Raw genomic sequence first — 18,440 nt, 5'->3', positions numbered from 1 at the left:
CCTGGAGCCTGTTTCCGATTCTGTGTCTCCCTCTCTCTCTGCCCCTCCCCCGTTCATGCTCTGTCTCTCTCTGTCCCAAAAATAAATAAAAACGTTGAAAAAAAAATTAAAAAAAAAAAAAAGAAAATGCTTTATTTAATATAGAGCCCCACTAGAGCCAAGATTTCAGCCCAGAATTTCTGTCCATTTAGGAAAAGGCATAGTTCCCATCAAGCCAGTTTAATCCATGGTCATTTTGCAGTGGGAGGAGCCGGCGAGGCTCAGTCTGGGCCACACGCCACAGGGTCCTCTGGGCTCACGCCAGGCAGAGTGCCACTCTGAGACCTTCTGGTGAGATGGGACTGGATGGAGCCTCGCCCGAGCCTTTTAACAAAGCCCCCCCCGTGATTCTGTTCTGCAGCTGGACTCCTGGATGCAAGATGCAAATCCCAAATGTCAAAGTGCTCTGGGACCACCTGGGGAGGTTGCTGTTTAATGTAGAGATGCCTGGTTACTCAGCATGGACATTCTGATTGACCCGGTAGAAAGCCCCAGGAAAATGAATTTTTAGCAAATACATGTATGCCGATGCCGATGGGGTTCTTGGACAACCCTCAGGGAAACACTAGGGAACAGAGAGAGCTATGTCCCCAGGTGAGCATCCAGGAGGGGTCTCCTGGAAGTCCCGCAGCCACAGAGGCTCCTGGTGACCCACGTGCCAGGGCCTGCCTTCTCCGCTTCAGGAGATGGCCTCTTCCCTCCCTGCAGAGAGGAGGCCCAGACCGGTTCCTCACCTGGACAGGCTCTGGGACAGGTTCTGTGGCAGCGACATAAATGGTGGTGCAGGGGTCCTGAGCTGACGGGGCATCAGGTTTCTTCTGAATGGACTAGAAGAGAAGCAAAGAAAGCAGGAAATCAGCCGGGCAGTGGATTCCACCAGATCCGCCCCATGGAAAAGCCCAAGGTCCAGAAGCTTTGAGCTGAAAGCCCCTCAGAGTCCATTGGCCCAGCCACCTTCCCTGGTGGAAAGGTCCCTCCAAATTCCCTGGAATTCAGCTCTCGGGGCTTTGCTTGGACGCCCTAGGCGACACTGCGGAGCTCACAGTCTGGTGAGGCAGCCCACGTCACCGTGAGCTCCTCCCAGATGTCTTAAAAGTCTTCCTCATGGTGAACTGGCATCGCCGTGGCTCCCATGAGGGCAGCTGGAGGGAACGGGGTCTTCATAAGATCTGTCTCGTTCCTGTCACCGACAGCACACAGAGCTCATCCCTTCCCACACTGCTGTTCGTACTATTCCTTCCTCTGACACGGCTTCCCGAGACTTCTCTTTCCCGTCCAAGTACTGAACTTAACAATAGGCACACGTATCCAGAGGTGCCAGTTTACGAACTTTTCCGCAGACGCCACATCGGGCTCACATCCACTCTGTTCAGTCTCGTAGCGACACGTCACCGATGGGGACGCTAAGGCTCAGAAAGACTTAACACTTTCCTACGTGCACGTGCAAGAGTATCAAAGCCAGGAGTCCCACCGACTTAGAGGCACGGGGGGAGAAGTTAAGAAGTTTGGGAAAGGAGAGGGGCTGCCTGGGTGGCTCAGTTGGTTGAGCGAAAATCAGCTCAGATCATGACGTCATGGTTCGTGTGTTTGAGCCTCGCATCAGGCTTGCTGCTGTCAGCACAGAGCCCATTACAGACCTTTTTTTTTTTTAATTTTTTTTTAATGTTATTCAGTTTTCAGAGACAGAGAGAAAGGGTGAGCGGGGGAGGGGCAGAGAGACAGGGAAACACAGAATCCGAAGCGGGCTCCAGGCTCCGAGCTGTCGGCACAGAGCCTGACGCGGGGCTCGAACTCACGAACTGTGAGATCATGACCTGAGCTGAGGTCGGCCGCTTAACCGACTGAGCCACCCGGGCGCCCCCAGATCTTCTGTTCCCCTCTCTCTGCCCCTCCCCCTCTCGTGCTCTCACTCTCAAAAATAAATAAAACATTTAAAAATTTAAAAAAAAAAGAAGATTGGGAAAAGAGACAGGTATAAAGAAAACCATCTATAGTCTCACCACTTGGCATGGCTATTGGCACGTTGCTAGATTTCCCTTCAGGATTTTAAGCTGGATTTACGGAATTATTTTAAACATAGTTGTAACGGCTTAGTGCATTTTGGTATCTTGGTGTCTTCAGTTAGGGCATGAGGCCAGGAAGCATGATCTACAAGAAACTCCAGGGGTGTTTGAGTCCAGGGAGCATGATCTCCGAGAAACTCCAGGGGTGTTATTCTCACATAGTCTTTGTGAGCAGTGTCCCCATGAGCTGTGCAAGGTAGCAGTCCTGGTAAGACCTAGAGAGTTCCCTGGCAGACAGTAGACGTGTGTTAGATAATTTTCCCAGGTACCCTGGTCTTTATCATGGGAACATACCGCCATTGCAAATAAGAACAAGGCAAATGTTCATATTTCCTCATTGTCCACATAATTAGTCTTTATATGATATCATACAGGCATTGGAAATATGAACAAAGAAAATTGTAAACACGTAGGGAAGTGTAAATACATGTTGATGCGTAAAACAATATGTCTCCTATGTTTAAAACGTACATGAAATTGCATAATGGCCAAGGGGCACCTGGGTGGCTCCATCGGTTGAGTGCCCAGCTCTTGTGTTTGGCTCAGGTCACGGTCTCACAGGTTTGTGGGTTCGAACCCTGCATTGGGCTCAGCGCCAATAGTGCAGGATTCTCTCTTCTACCCACTCCCTCTGCCCCTCCCCCACTCACCCCATCTCTCTCTGTTTCTCTGAAAAGAAATAAACTTTAAAAAAAAATCAAAAAAGGCACATAAATCAGAAGGGGAACTTCAAACGAAGATGAAGTCTTGTCCAGGGAGAGAATAAATATTAGACTTTGGTGAGTCAAGGATGTATTTTATCATTTCTAGGGTAGCAACTAAAGAACAGAAAAAAAAATTGCTTCATTACTAAAAGGGGAGGAGAACGGAATAATAAAAATATAATTTAAAAGAACCCTTCCTCAAAGGAACTCCTGGCTCAGAGAGCTTCACCCGGGAACCCTGCCGAAAATTTAAGGGGAACGATAATATTTATCCTGCCCAAAGGAAATACACCATGTGGTGGGTTGAACTGTGACCCCCACCCCCCACCAAAAAAGTCAGGTCCATCCAGAATCTCTAAATGTGACCTTATTTGGCATAGGGTCCTTGCAAAGGTAATTAAAGTAAGGATTTCAAACTCAGGTCAGGCTGGATTACTGGATTACTGGATTACGCTCCTCACTGGATTTAGGACCATCCTCTGAAGAGACAGGGACGGAGAAAACCCAGAGACACAGAGAAGGAGGCAGAAATTAGAGTTCTGTAGCTACAAGCCAACCAGGGCCAAAGATGCCCAGGGTCACCAGAAGCTAGAAGAGGAAAAGCAAGTTTCAGAGGGAGCGTGGCCCTGTCAGCACCTTCAGCTTGGACTTCTGGCCTCCACGACTGGAGAATAGCTTTTTCTGGTTTAAGCCACCAAGTCCGTAGACATTTCTTACAGCGACACTAGGAAACTAACATGCAGCTCCCACTCATAATCTTGGTGTCAAAACCTCACCAGGCAGTTACAAGAAAGGAAAATTGCAGGCCAATTCCCCTCGGAAACCTAAACAGGACACCGACAGCACCCTCTTAAGAAAATATTAACGAAATAAAACCCAGAAGTATTTTAAAAGGAGCAGACTACATTGCTTCTATTCCGGGACTGCAAAAGTGGGATAGTCTTTACAAATCAGTGTGGCTCGTGAGATAAATAGAGCGACCCTACAACCCGGCAACTGCACTAGTAGGTATTTATCCAAAGGCTACAAAAATGCTGATTTGAAGGGGCACATGCCCCCCAATGTTTATGGCAGCGCTATCAACAATAACCAAATTGTGGAAAGATCCCAAATGTCCCTTGACTGATGAATGGAGAAAGAAGACGTGATATATATATATATATATATATATATATATATATATACACATATATATATATATATACATATATATATATATATATCCACGGATATATATATGTGTGTATATATATATATATATATATATATATATATATATCTCCACAATGGAATATTACTCGGTGATCAAAAAGAATGAAATCTTGCCACTTGCAACAACATGGATGGAACTAGAATGTATTATGTTAAGTGAAATAAGTCAGTCAGAGAAAGACAAATATCATATGACTTCAGTCATATGTGGAATTTAAGAAATGAAACAGAAGAACATTGGGGAAGGGAAGGAAAAATAAGATAAAAACAGAAAGAGAGGCAAACCATAAGAGATTCTTAAATACAGAGAACAAACTGAAGGTTGCTGGCAGGGTGTTGGATGGGGGGATGGGCTAGATGGGGGGTGGGCATTAAAGGAGGGCACTTGCTGGGATGAGCACTGGGTGTTGTATGTAAGTGACGAATCACTAACTTCTGCTCCTGAAACTATTATTAGATTATATGTTAACTAACTTGGTTGTAAATAAAATTTTTTAAATAAAATAAAATAATTAAAAACGCTTAAGAAATAAAAATTAAAAAATCCATAAGATCATATCAATAGATGCAGAATGTTGATAAAATTCAACATCGATTCCTTAGCAAACCAGCAGTAGAAGAAAACATTCTCAATTAAATAGAACGGCAGCTATAAGAACCTTCGGCAAAAACCATATTTAATGGTCAGATATTGAAAGTGTCCCTTGTCAGTTTGGGACCATCCAAGGACCCTTCTATTAACACTTCCATTCCATACTGGACAAGGCACCTCAGCCGGTAAAGCAAGAAGAAAGAGAAGTTACGTGATTTGAAAATGAAATAAACTGTATTTTTTTTTTTGCAGATCGTACAGTTGTGTACAGAAGAAACCCAAGTCATCTAGAGACAAATGACTAGAATTTTAAGTAAGGCTAGCAATGCTGCAAATATAAGGTTAAAATACAAAAATGAATTGTATTTCTATGTACCAATAATATACAGAAACTAAAGATTTTTAAAAAGATGACAATATTCAAAATATCAATTGTCCCAACGCCAAGTAATAAACTATGATGGAAAAGTCCTCTCACAAAACCTACAACACTTCGTTTAGAGAAATTAAAAAAGATTGACACAATGGAAAGGATATATTATTTTGCGAATGGAAAGATTCAATGCTATAAACACGTATGGTCTCCTCAAGTGATCAGTGCAGTTCTGATTAAAATTCCAGCAGGATTTCTAGGTGGAACTTGACAAACTGAATCTAAAGTATCTATGAAAATGCCGAGGACCAAAAATGGCCAAGAACCTCTTGAGGGAGAACAAGAACAAGGGAGAAGACATTTTGCCAGGTATCAAACTTAGAATGAATCTGTAATGACCGGTCTATAAAGACAGCATGGTCCAGGCACAGGCACAAATGAACAAGCCAATGGAGCAAAAAGAGAATAAAAAAAAAAATTTGATCCTCACTATGTGGAGCCTTGATTTGTGATGAAGGTAGCACTGGGGGGGGGGGGGGCAGTGGTGGGATGAGGACAAGGCCAATCTTTTCAAAACGTGGTTGATAGGATATCCATTTGGAGAAAAATGAAACCTGACCCATTTCACTCCATACTTCAAAACTCATTTTCAGGTACATAACAGATAGAATGTGAAAGATGAGCCGTAGGGTCTTTAGAATGACAGAGAATATCTTCCTTACCCGGGAGGAGAGAAAAAGATTTCTCCAACGGGACACAAAGCTCCATCTATGAAGGAAGAGGCTACTGAATTGTTCTACGCTAAAGTTAACAACTTTTCTTTATCAGAAGGTATCACCGAGAAATTGCAAAGGCAAGCCACAGAATGGGTGAAGGTATCTGCTAACATGTAACTGCCAAAAAGCTAAAAATATTTAAAGAACTTACACGAATCCATTCTAAAAAGCCTGAAGTTCAAAGGAAAATGGGTAAGAGATTTAACAGGCACTTCAAGAAAGAGGATATTAATATGGCCAATAAACATAAGAAGTGTTGCTCAGCTTCCTTAATAATTAGGGAAATTTAAAATAAAGCTATAAAAAGACACATCCAATGACCAAAAATTAAAAGGCCAGGGGCGCCTGGGTGGCTCGGCCAGTTAAGCGTTTGACTTTGGCTCCGGTGGTGATCTCACAGTTCGTGAGTTTGAGCCCCACACTGGGTTCTGGGCTGACAGTTCAGAGCCTGGAGCCTGCTTCGGATTCTGTGTCTCCCTCTCTCTCTGCCCCTCCCCTGCTCGTGCTCTGTGCCTCTCTCTCTCTCAAAAATGAATAAACATGAAAGCAATTTTTTTGAAGGCCAATAACACCCAGTTTTGATTAGAAGGCAGAGCTGGCCTAAAAGAAAATTGGTGCGCTCACTTTGAAAAAAAAGTTTGGCCTTATGCAGCCAATTTGAGGATATGCATCCCCTATGATTCAGCAATTCTACTTCTAGATACATACCAAACACAAATATCTGCACGTATCTACCAAGAGACACACATAGGAATGTTCATGGTTGGAATTTTTATAATAGTCTCAAACTGGAAATAACCCAAATGTCCATCAATCGTCAACTAGGTAAACTCTAGTATATCCGTACGCTGATATTCTATAAATGAAGCGATGAAAACGAACGTATTATATACCAAGCACAAAGACATACGAATCTCGTGAAAGTAATACCGGGCAAAAAACCCAAAAAGCCCAGAACAAAACCAAAACCAGGCCCAAGAGGAAAAATACGGCAGGACTCCATTTTTATAAAGTTAAAGGAAGAGAGAGAGAGCTAAAGTATATTTTTAGAAGTCAGGATAGCGGTATGTTTGGCGAGGGGAGGGAGACTAGAGACGAGGGGGTGGGCACTAGGAGGTCTTGTGGGCGTTGCTGGCAATGTTTTGTTCCCTGATCTGGGTGGTAGTTAATACAGTATTACAGCACTCGATACTGAAAGACGTAATTTCTCCTCAAATGGATGTGTAGATTCAATGCAATCCTAATGGGTTTTCCCCCCCTTTTGTGATACTTGAGAAGCTGATTCTGAAATACACGTGTCAGTACAAAGGGTCGGGAAGAGTCAAAAAATTGTTGGAGAAAAGCAAGGCGGGAAGGTTTGCTTTACTAGATTCCACAATGGGGTAATTCGCTGAGCCGACAGTCACACTTCGCATGACTTCGTAAGAAGACAGACGCCAGCAGCCTCACACGGAGTGGGCAGGGAAGGCTAAAGTTGAAGCCAGCCATCTAAGCATGTAAATGCAAGGGAGAGGTTGTCTTGGGACTCTCCTATACATATATACAGATATACATATATACATATATATACACACACACATATTTTCAGTTTATTTATTCGGAGAGAAAGAGAGAGCAAGCAGGGGAGGGGCAGAGAGAGAGGGAGAGAGAGAATCCTAAGCAGGCTCTGTGCGGTCAGCACAGAGCCCGATGTGGGGCTTGAACCCACAAACCATGAGATCATGACCTGTGACGAAACCAAGAGTGAAAAGTTTAACCGACTGAACCACCCAGGTGCTCCGGGACTCTCCTATTTTTAATGTTTGTTTGTTTATTTATTTTTGAGAGAGAGAGAGAGAGAGAGAGAGAGAGACAGACAGACAGAGCATGCGCAGGGGAGGGGCAGAGAGAGAGAGAAGGAAACACAGAATCCCAAGCAGGCTCCAGGCTCTGAGCTGTCAGCACAGAGCCCTACGCTAGGGCTCGAATTCATGAACAATGAGATCATGACCTGAGCCAAAGTAGGACGCCCAACTGACTGAGCCACCCAGGTGCCCCAGGTCTCCCATTGTCAAATGGAACTTGGCTGTCAGACATAGTGATGGCCTATGTATTAAACCCTCCAGGCCACCAGGGGGCAGCAGAAATAAGAGCTTCGGCCAAGAGTCCATCCCTGGTTATCAGAAATGCCTTCCCATCTGATGCAATTTTCCAAGGTGTTAATCAAAGCTGTCTTCACCTTCATGCCCTTTACTCCAGAATTTGCTTCCTCTGCATGACCAGATTCTGCCTTGTACATCACCTAGCATTGCCTTCACGTCTGAAAAACTAGAATATCTTCCTGGCTAACTGTATTCCGTTAGCCTCCCTCTAACTTCTCACATAGCTGCATCCTGACTTTATCATGACGAGCCATCTGTCCAGCCAGAATCCTCAAATCCTCCTTCCCTGTCTCTATGGTGCTTTGCAAACTCCTACACTTGCGTCAGACCAACACATCATACCACAGCCTCTCTAAACCTTCCCTCTGTCCTCAGGCCTGCCCCCCTGTCTCTTGAGAAGGGCGAGTTAGGTAACAGGGTCCCACAGACACCTGGAACACCACAGCTAGAGGAGTCGTCTATCATGGGTTTCTTGCTTCCTCGTTCTCCCCCTATGAAGACACAGATGCCCAGGTTACCCAGTGTTTTCATCATTTCAAATAATAAATAGCCCCATCGGACATTGAAGTTTAATGCCTTTTTGGAGAGCTCTTGTTCTTGACTTCTGCTTCCCTAATTTCCTCTGCTCCGGAACCCATGGAGAACCACGAACGTCAGGCATGCAAGACGGACTGGCCAGGAATCCCACGGAAACACGACAGGCCCACCTCGGACAAAGAAAGTCTAGAACTTACACCTGATTTCTGGACTTGGGCGTAGATAGTAAGGCTTTTTGCTTCTGTGGTTGGCTGGTAATGATTTGCTTTACCTGGGGAAAAGAAATCACAGTGGTTATCTCTCTGTGGCCTACCCAGAGAACTCCACTCAGACCTATGTGGTCTTTACCCCCCCACCGCATACCCTTCCCTTCCCCAGGAGTACCAAAGGAATAAACACCAAGTCCCAAACCCCCTGTATATGTGTCACATGACATGAGGTTGGTTACTTGATCTCTCTGTTTCTATTTCTCTGAGAAATGGGACTGAAGTATCTTCCCCCACAGGGCTGTTGTGATGGTCCCATGAGATGTCATCTGTCAAGTATTTAGAACAGTGCCTGGTCCATAGAAAATTCCCAGTATGTGTTACATGGAATTGGAATGCCATTCAATTATTTTAATCTCTAATGTTTAATGTGCATATCTGGTCTCCTCCCAGGATTCTAAGTGCTTTGAGGACGGGGCTTATGACGCTTGCATACTCTCCCACTTGTAGCACGGGGCTTGGTTCAGCTTTCTCACTCAACCCTCTGTTTCTGGGACACTTTGTGCATGTGTAGAGGAAGGGGGTACAAGACGGATGATCCCCCAGGACTGATCGGAAAATAAAGGGACAGCGTCATTCGAACACCCACCACCCGGAAACTTTGCTCAGAGCCTAAGGTCTCCGGAATTTAATTCATTGCAGGACACTTTAACAGTTAGCCAGTTTTTGAATTTTGTCTTTTTAAATTATGAAAATAATTCATTCTCATTACAAAAATTAAAATTGCATAAGGTCAAAAGTACATCCCTCGTCCCCTACCCCAACCAAGGCAATTTCATGTCCAGAAACGATCGCTTTTAAGCTCGACATATATCCTTCCAGACCGACCCTGTGCAATTACAGGAATGTCGCATACCTACAGTCTGAGAGACAGAGCATGAGCATCGGAGGGGCAGAGAGAAGGAGGGGCGGGGACACAGAATCTGAAGCAAGCTCCAGGCTCTGAGCTGTTAGCACAGAGCCCGACACGGGGCTCGAACTCACAAACCGGGAAGTCCTGAGCTGAGCCGAGGACGCTCAACCGACTGAGCCACCCAGGCGCCCCTGTTCTCGAGTTCTTTATGCGCTTCGTGCAGGGGTGAGAAGCGTGGTGAAAGTCCCAGACTAAAGCATGGAGGCTAATTGGGGGACTCTTGCCAAGTCCTGGCAGAAGCAATGGAGGCTTGACCCAGAGGAAATCACACAGGGTCTTTAGGTTGGACTTATTTTAACGCCAGTCAATTAATCTTCTTAAAAAAATGAGGAGCCAGTCCCTGAGGGAATAGCACCGAGGAGCGGTAGCTTTTATTTGGAAGGGGAAGGCCGAAAATGTATGTATGCGGTGAAGGTGCTAGAAGGTGCCACATGAGAATATATGATCGTTGGAGTAGAAGGGGAAGCTCAAAGCTCTCAAAGAACGTCCGCGTAGGATGTGCTTGTGTCCGGGGGTGGGGGGTGTGCATGGAGTGCCTGGTGGTTCCGGCTTTACTTTTTGGCCAGGATTGATACTGGCTGCCGAGTGTGCAGAACGGAGGCTGGGGCTTGGGGGTGACAGATGGGGTAACGAGAGGGGGGCACAGGTTGGGTCTGTGAGAGTGTTTGCAAAGTTAGCCGCGCCCGCCCTGGCCTGTGCTCAGTCTGTAGGGGAACAAACAGTGGAGAACAGACACCCGTCTTGAGGGACTTCGACTCTCGGGTCAGCTTCTGGCCGAAACGGGTGATTGTGGGGACAGCCCCGAATGCTCAGACAGATGGAAAAAGGGAGGCTGAAACGCCGCGTCCGAGAGAAACACTGATCGTTCAAGATCGTTCGTTCGCACAGTGTCCTTCCTAGCTCCAGAGCAGGTTTTGGGAGTCAGCTCAACTCAGCTCAGTCAGTGAGGCCCTGGGGCCGAATGAAAATGTTCATCGTGGCCTTAGAGTGAGGGTAGCTACTCCCTAGTCTTCACTGGCTGAGTGGCATTGGACAGAACCTGCCACCGAATTGGGTCTCTTCTCTTACTTTAACCGTAAAATTCAGATGGAGAATGTCTAACGTCCTTTCCAGCCGTGGCCTGAAGGACAAAGTTGTCCTTTGTTACCCAGGCTTCATGGGCTTGTCCTGAGTGCTGTTCCCAGATGCGGCCACATCTGCTGGTGATAGGACTTAAACCATTGGTGTTTGAATTCACTCCCTTATGAGATTTGTCTAGCGTGTATGTATCTGTCCATCTGTCGTGCATCTGTCCGTGTCCCACCATCTGTCTGTGGACACCCCCGTATTCGGTGTTTTGGGCGTATGGACTCCTGGATCCCCACAACACCGCACCTTACATAACTTCACCCCTGTTTTGCAGGGGAGACCTCACTGATTCAGTTACCCAGCCCGTCAGTGGCCGAGTCTGCGTGTGAATGTAAGTTTGGCCAGTGCCCGACCCCGTGTGTTGGAGCAGTGTATTCTGGGCATGAAATTGCTAGGGAGACCCTTTGCAGAGCTTCAGAGTCAGGCGGCATCTCAGAGGTGACGGCATTCGTGTTAATCTCAGGGTCCTCAATCCTGGTATCTCGCCGTTTCCTTCTTATCTAGACCAAATGTGGGTGCCTTGCCCCATACCCTTAGGCTCTCATCATGGTTTCTGTCTGAATCATCCCACCCCAACCCCTCCCCAGCTAACTCTTAGATGGAGGAAATGAGACAAAAGTAGGTGGCTGGGCTGTGATCTTGACTTTTTTCATGCAAGCCAACCCGACTCAGGGTGCTGCGGTAAGGGCTTTTTTGAGAAGGTCGCACGTGACCGATCTACTTGGCAAATAAGATCAGCCATCAGCTTCGTGGCATGAAAATCAAGTCCCGTCCTCACCACGGGACGGCCAGCCCAGGAAACTGGACCTGTGGGACCGTGGTATGGGCGGGTGAGGCGAGTGGGACTGAGCGCATTGCTCCCTGATGTGGAATCAGGGGACGACTTGGAGGGGAGGCCAAGAGACCCTACCTCTAGGTACTTAACCTGCAAAGAAGTAATGGGGCCTTCAGAGCTATCCCGGGTGACCTTCCGTATCATTTGGTCTGGCCTTAAGCAACTCGCAAATGGTACCGTTTTCCAAGGTGAGGCAGAATTTGTGCACAAATCTTTAGTAAAGAGCATTCCCTCCGCTGCCTTCCGGTGACCCGTGGACCTTCCCCGTGGCACGCGCCCTGGGGGGTGGGTGTCAGTTCTGGTCTCTCATTAACAGGCTGGGTGAACTCGCACGAGTCACGTAGCCTCTCTCTGCGTCTGTTACCCCGTTGCTGAGTCACGTAGAAACGATTTGCAGAGGATATTGCGGGAATAAAAAGAAGTTATAGAAAGGTTTCAACCCTTGGATGAGTGCCTTTTTATTAGTCAGTAATTCTGACGTTTCTTGAATGAAATCCAGGAGTCCCCTGGATTCTGCGTCTGGTGAACATTGTTAAGCCTCTGGACCCCTTCAGCATCTTGTATCTACGTCTACACCAGAGCGAGGCATACGGAATGAGAACGATCTGTGTAAGGCCTCCCGCGTTAGACACCTGTGGCTCATCCCTCTTTCCATTCCCACAGCCCAACACAGGGGATCAAGACATGTGTTGAATCACGGGGCACCCGGGAGGCTCAGTGCGTCCGACTCTTGGTTTCGGCTCAGGTCGTGATACCCGGGTCATGGGATCAGGCCCCAAGCTGGGCTCTGTGCTGACGGCACTGGGGCTGCTGGGGATTCTCTCTCTCCCTCTCTCTCCGCCCCGCCCCCCGAATAAATAAATTAACATAAAAAAAAAAAAAGACATGCTGATTTCGACCGAACTGAGCAAGGCCCCAGGATATGTGTATTTAGTTATCGCAAAGGTGCTTTGTGGAAAAAAGCGTGCTAAGGGGTGCAAGCAGGTCTTTGCTTGTGGGGAGCCGTCCCTGCTTACCGCAGAATCTGATATGAGCCTCTTCACTGACACCTACCTCTTCTTCTCAACAGCAGCACTGCTACTTTGAGCGTCAAGATGACACCAATGACGGCCCCTGAGGACAGCCCGACATACAGTCCCCAGGGTCTTAGTTCTGAAAAAAAAGGTCAAAGGGCAATCTCAACAGTACTGCGAGTTTAAAAACATCCTTCCCGGAAGTGGGGAGACCAAGCCTCATGTTTTCGTTCTCTATTCTCGGGGGAGACATCCACTCTGATGGTTTCAGATAGCGGCTTCAGATCACCGAAGATTCCCCACCTGTTCTCTTATCCTTATTCCTCTCTCCACACTCCATTTTCCTAATTTCCGTAAAGATTTTTCCGCTCAAATGCCTGATGGGCACCTTGATGGCCACATGGCTCAAATCAGACTCATCTTTGTCCCAAGTCAACCTCTCTTCCCGTTTCCCTAGTGTTAAACCTCATGCGTCCTGCATCCATTTTGGTTGAATGAACACATGGGTACTGCCCACTGTCCCCACACCCCCACACCCCCACACCCCCACACCATTGTCATGAGACGCTGGGAGGAAGAACGACCAATTTCTGTCTCTTAAAAATGAACACGATGGTGCTATGATCGTCCTTCCATGCAAATAACTTTACTGAGGCCACTGGACCCGAACTGAAAGAAAAGCACGTACATTTTCCTCTCAGCGATCCCCAGGCTTAACATGAGCCCTTGAGTGGCAGTCAGCAGGCTCAAAGTCACAGAGCACCCCCGCCCCTTTTTTTTAATGCTTTCTCTCCTTTACCCATTTCACCAAATCCTTCTGAGCCAGGAGCGGTACCTTGGAAAAGAGCAAAAGAGACCTGAGTCCCAGCAAACAAGACATTTAGCTTATTGAGGTAGTAACGGACGATGAGCCAGGCTTTATTTTTAGGGCATCATGTGTATTAATAGATACAGCCCTCACAACAGCCCTGGGAGGTTCTCATTACTCCCCTTTTGTGTGGAAGGAAGCAGGCATGGAGACCCTCGAATACTAGAGATCGGTCTAGGGGTACAAATGTGGCTGAGTGTTGGAGACAGACTTCGGGGAGAGTCAGAGAGGCTTATGGGCTCGGGGTGAGTTACCCCAGGGTAATGAACAGTGGGATCATTACCTGAAGCACCAGGATTTTAAGTAAAGTAACAGCATTAAGGCTCTAAACACAGTTGACCCTTGAACAGCCTGGGGGGTTAGGAGTACCGGCCCTCTGACACAGTTGAAAATCCATGTGTGACTTTTGATTCCCCAAAAACTTAACTGTTAACCAGTTAAGTTCCCCCAAAACTTAGTTGATTCCCCAAAAACTACTGTTAACCAGAAACCTTCCTGGTAACACAGAGAGTTGACGTATTATATGTATTAGATGCCGTTCTTACAGTAAAGAAAGGTGAAGAAAATGTTGAGACAACTGTAAGGAAGAGAAGATCTATTTCCAATACTGTATTGTATTTGTAAAAAAAATAAAAATAAATCTGTATATAAGTGGATCCACCCAGTTCAAACCCGTGGGATTGAAGGGCCAGCTATGGCATAAGGGCAGGTGTCGGCATTAATGGGTCAGGGTAGTTTATAAGGATGATTGTAGAATCGGCCTGCTTGTTGTTGAACTTGGGGTGGATTGCGGGGGAGTGGGGGGAGATGTTGAGATGAAGGAATAGGTGGGTTGTAGAGGAGCAGAGTCCCTACAAGCGTCACTCACACAGTTGACCTGTGACATTCACAGAGTTGGCCAAAGCTACAGGCTAAAGTCTCAGGGCATCGATAAAAGGCAAGATCCAAGTGGGCCTTCAGCCCGATGGCTCACCAGAGGTTGCCTCCAGGGTTTGAAAAGATTCCTCCTTTTGCTTCCTAGGCCTTTCACACATCAAGGCATCCCAAGGAACCTCACTGAACTGGCTTTGTAAGCAGTTGACCCTCTTGATTATTGACCCTCTTCCCCAGACTGAAGAAGCTCTCACCCTGCCAGTTACCAACTCCAGCGGACAGGCGTGCCATGTGACCTGATCAAAGAGCCAGGGTGCAAGCAGAGAGTGGCTGTAAGGCTCCTGGATTAATATCAAGCCTAAGATTTAAGCATGGAGACACCACTGTGGTTGGAACTTCCTGCGAGCGGTCCCCCTCTGAATGGCTTGTGGTCACTGAGAACCCTCTTCGCAGGTGGGGCGTGTGTGTGTGGGTGCATGTGTGTCTGAGACAGCACAAAGAAAGAATGATTACTCAGGGCTTATGTTGCCAACCCCAGGGGCATGGAGAAGTGCCCCAAATCCTAAGCTAAGAAGCAGAGACAGCAGCCAAGCGCCACCATGTTCCGGGGGTCCATGGAGGCGACCCAGAAAATCGTGACAGCGAGTCTGACTATCGTGAGACGACTTCCTTTCCCTTCTTCCCTCGTGTATGTTGGGGACCTGCTAAAACAACAGTTACTTGAAGAACAAATGACTGGGCCAGAGCACGTAACAACGCCAGCCCTGTTTCTTTTCCAGGGAGCCGTGAGGATGAACGTCATCTGCTGTCCTTGTCCCATGACATAACCGACCAGCTTCTGCCCATCCAGCCAGATCTGAGAGGCAAGCTGGCCGTCATCCTGAGATTTCACAGCCCGGATTCTTCTCCTAGTCTTTGAATGCAAAGTAATGTGAACCTGTTCGAGGATTTAAGCGACAGCTCCATAGAGGTTTTGAATATTAGAGGAGCTGGAGCATCATCTCACCCGACTCACTAATTTTTACATTGAGGGAACTGCGATTCAGACAGGTGTGCCCAGAGCCACAGAGAGGTTGATGGCGGAGCTGGGCAGGATGAGAACTGTGGACTTCACAGTCTTGTGTTTTCTCCTGTGGCGGTGGGACCCCGCGAGGAAAGCCCTGGGAGGTGCCCATGCCCTCAACACCCTCCCTCCAACACCCGCCCCGTCTTGTGCCCTGTGGTGTGCCCTCTCCCCTTCCTCCCGCCGCACCTTCAGCTGCCCAGTGTTGACGCCCAGGCCAATGCTACCTCCTCTGTGTCAGTTTCCCTGACCTGTCCCAGCTCTCCTTGTTCCCTGCCCCGGGACTCTGCGGCACCTTGGTTTATGCCGTGTGTCTTAGAACCTGAGTTGTGCCATTATCTTTGCGGTGCAGATCACTTTCAGTGAGGTCATTTGGAACCAGACAGAGGGATTCGAATTCTGGACCTACCACCTGATAGCTCTGTGATCTCGGAGAGGCTGTTCATAACTTCTGGGGCCTCAGTCTCCGCGACTGCAAAGCGAGCACGACAATATCCAGTTCGCACAGTCGCTCTGACGAGCCAAGGAAATCTTTGTAGGAGGTGCCCAGAGCAGTGCCTGGAGCACAGCACGAGGTGCACAGCTGTCACCTCCTTCCGCCAGCCTCCACTCCCCCGCCAGCTGCTAGCCTCTCAGAGGCCACTTCGTTCCCCCTTTTGCTGGTGTCCTAAGACTTGGCACACAGTACATTCTCGGTAAATTCCTGCTGGTGGATTGGAAGGACAAGACGATGGGTTTGATCTCATGTCCACCGGAGTCCCTTCTCTGGCCACCGACACTTCAGCCCCATCCTGTTGTCGGCTTATGACTTCGTTTCTCTCTCTGTCTAGCAGGCGTCCTTGCACGTGGTGCTCCTGTGTTTGGTACTATTCTCTCGTGATATGGACGCTTGTATGGAAACTAAATGTCAGGTACTCCCTGCCCTTAGCAATTTGGATCGATACGGACAGAATGCTGTCAGGCTGCCCGTGATTCCTACAATGTCAGGTGATAACTTCCTTGTACAACGAAAGACTTGCTCTTATGGCTCTGCTTGCTGTGGTCTGGGCTGTCCTGGGTGCAAGGTTCAATGCCTTCAGCAGTTTCCACACACACACACACACACACACACACACACACAGCCAAAAACCTACACCAAGATTTTGTGGGTGTGAATCCTCTGCTGAAGATCTGAAAGGTCACAGGGAACAGATTCCATCATGAACCAGGTGGGTTTTTCCACCATCTGACAGGCCCAGACCTTCTTTTTCTCTTCCTCTGTCTGCACAAGCCACATCTGTCCCCTTTCGTGCACAGAATCCTCTAACCCACAGCTGAATTCTTTGGGGGAGGGGTGTCACCTCCTGCCCGCTAACATTAAAAAAAAATTTTTTTTAATGTTTATTTATTTTTGAGAGAGAGAGAGAGCCAGAGCATGAGTGGGGAAGAGGCAAAGAGGGAGACGGAGACACAGAGTCTGAAGCACGTTCCAGGCTCCGAGCTGTCAGCACAGAGCCCAGCGTGGGGCTCAGACCCACGAGCTGTGACATCATGACCTGAGCAGAAGTCGGACGCTTAACCTACTGAGCCACCCAGGCGCCCCTGCCCGCTAACATTTAAACTAAGGTACAATTCTAAACAAACCCCGTTCCTTTCCAGAGAGGAATTTTAGTCGAAGTTTCTTAATACGATAAGATTTTTCTACCTGGTAAGGTAGAGAAGTCCCACCTAGATTGTAAATTCTTGAAGGTAAACGCTGTGTTAAGCTTTATTCGCACCCCCTCCCCCCACCACCTGATACAATGTGGGGGGGGGGCACTTACTGAGCACAAGATAAAGGAAGTTAAATTAAATTAAAAGCCATAGAAAGAAGACTGGCATGTATCCTTTGGTTAAGAATTATTAGAGCCCTAAATATAAGAAGGTCTCAGAAGGAAGGCAGGGTCACTTTTGAATGGCTCGAAGTGGAATCAAAGGGACCGAGCGCTGACCTACTTAGCATGTGCTTCATAATAATGAAATGGAATCAGGAAGAGACAGTGTGCCTGCGGCCTCCGCACCACCTGTGTTCCCATTTTCAAACCACCGTTTCCTGTGACAGAAAACTCCAGCTCTCCCTCTTCTTCCTCAGTCCTGTGGTGAGTGAGGCCTCTCAGAACGAAATCAGAGCAACGTGGTCCTGGGGCCCGTTGGCCCCATTGTTCATTCACAAAGAAATCCCATCTGAACGTTTCTAAATGGGAGGTGGGGCCTTTTTCCACCCCTGGAGCCTCTTCGAAGCCGCTGAGGAGGCTGGTCGAGAACCCCGGCACAATTTGTGAGCCCTCACCTTTGGTCCTCTCCCCTGTGGGTTGTGGTTTACACCTGACAACTTGGCCCGGAGCCACGCCTCCAAGGCAAAGGATGGGGGGCCTTTTTTTTTTTTTAACCTCTAAAAGTCCATTGCCCCAGACACACAAAAGCTGTCCCTCCTCAAGTCCGCCAAACCTCATTCTTCAAGGAGAGAGAGAAGAAAATGAAAAAGAATCTGAGAAACAAACGTAGTCTCCCCCAGGACGTAGTGAGATGCTCTCATAACGGTCTGAGAACAGATCTCCTTCCTGCCTTTCATGTGGTTCTGTCTGCAAGGCCGTCTGCAAAAGCGCACAGCGACTTGAAGAAGTCAGCCAGCCTTCAAAAAACACCTTCTCGTCGACGGTGGCTTCCACTCAGAATTGGGGATGCTCACAACCCGTACGTTAATTTGAGGTCCGGGACCACCCAAGGGAACAGTTTCACAGAGTTTCCGGGTTCCAGAAAAGCCCCTCACGCCCGCCTATCCCACCCACACTGTGTTGCAGAGGCTACTGGCTGTGCCCACACTTTTCCCCATCCATCCACGGAAGCACGAGTGTTGTCCAGTCCCAGGGCCGGCCAGCCTCCCTTGCGGCAGGGGTGGCCATGTGACAAGGCTCCAGCCCATGAGGTACCTTCCAGGCTCCACCCTTCCGCCACTGTTGTCACGCCGGCCGGACTGGGTGCACGATGAAGAGGACCTGCCTCTGCCCTCGGTAGCAGTGGGTGCT

General features: G+C 47.9%; 1 protein-coding gene across 3 annotated transcripts in view; it reads right to left on the bottom strand.

Moving 5' to 3' along the window:
• SLAMF1 (signaling lymphocytic activation molecule family member 1) overlaps positions 1 to 18,440 on the bottom strand; it is a 36,193-nt gene that overhangs the window by 3,341 nt on the left and 14,412 nt on the right. For 2 of the 3 annotated variants that reach the window (XM_019821312.3, NM_001278826.1), the window contains 3 exon segments: positions 12,633 to 12,731; positions 8,635 to 8,708; positions 774 to 866 (listed from right to left, as the gene is read on the bottom strand). In XM_019821312.3, coding sequence (XP_019676871.2) covers positions 774 to 866; positions 8,635 to 8,708; positions 12,633 to 12,731 — 266 coding nt within the window. 3 annotated transcript variants of the gene reach the window in all.

Source organism: Felis catus, chromosome F1 (genome assembly GCF_018350175.1).
Source record: "Felis catus isolate Fca126 chromosome F1, F.catus_Fca126_mat1.0, whole genome shotgun sequence".
In the NCBI taxonomy this organism is placed as follows: Eukaryota; Metazoa; Chordata; class Mammalia; order Carnivora; family Felidae; genus Felis; species Felis catus.
The sequence above is the reverse complement of the archived record's forward strand: the minus strand, read 5'-3'. Positions and strand labels throughout refer to the sequence as shown.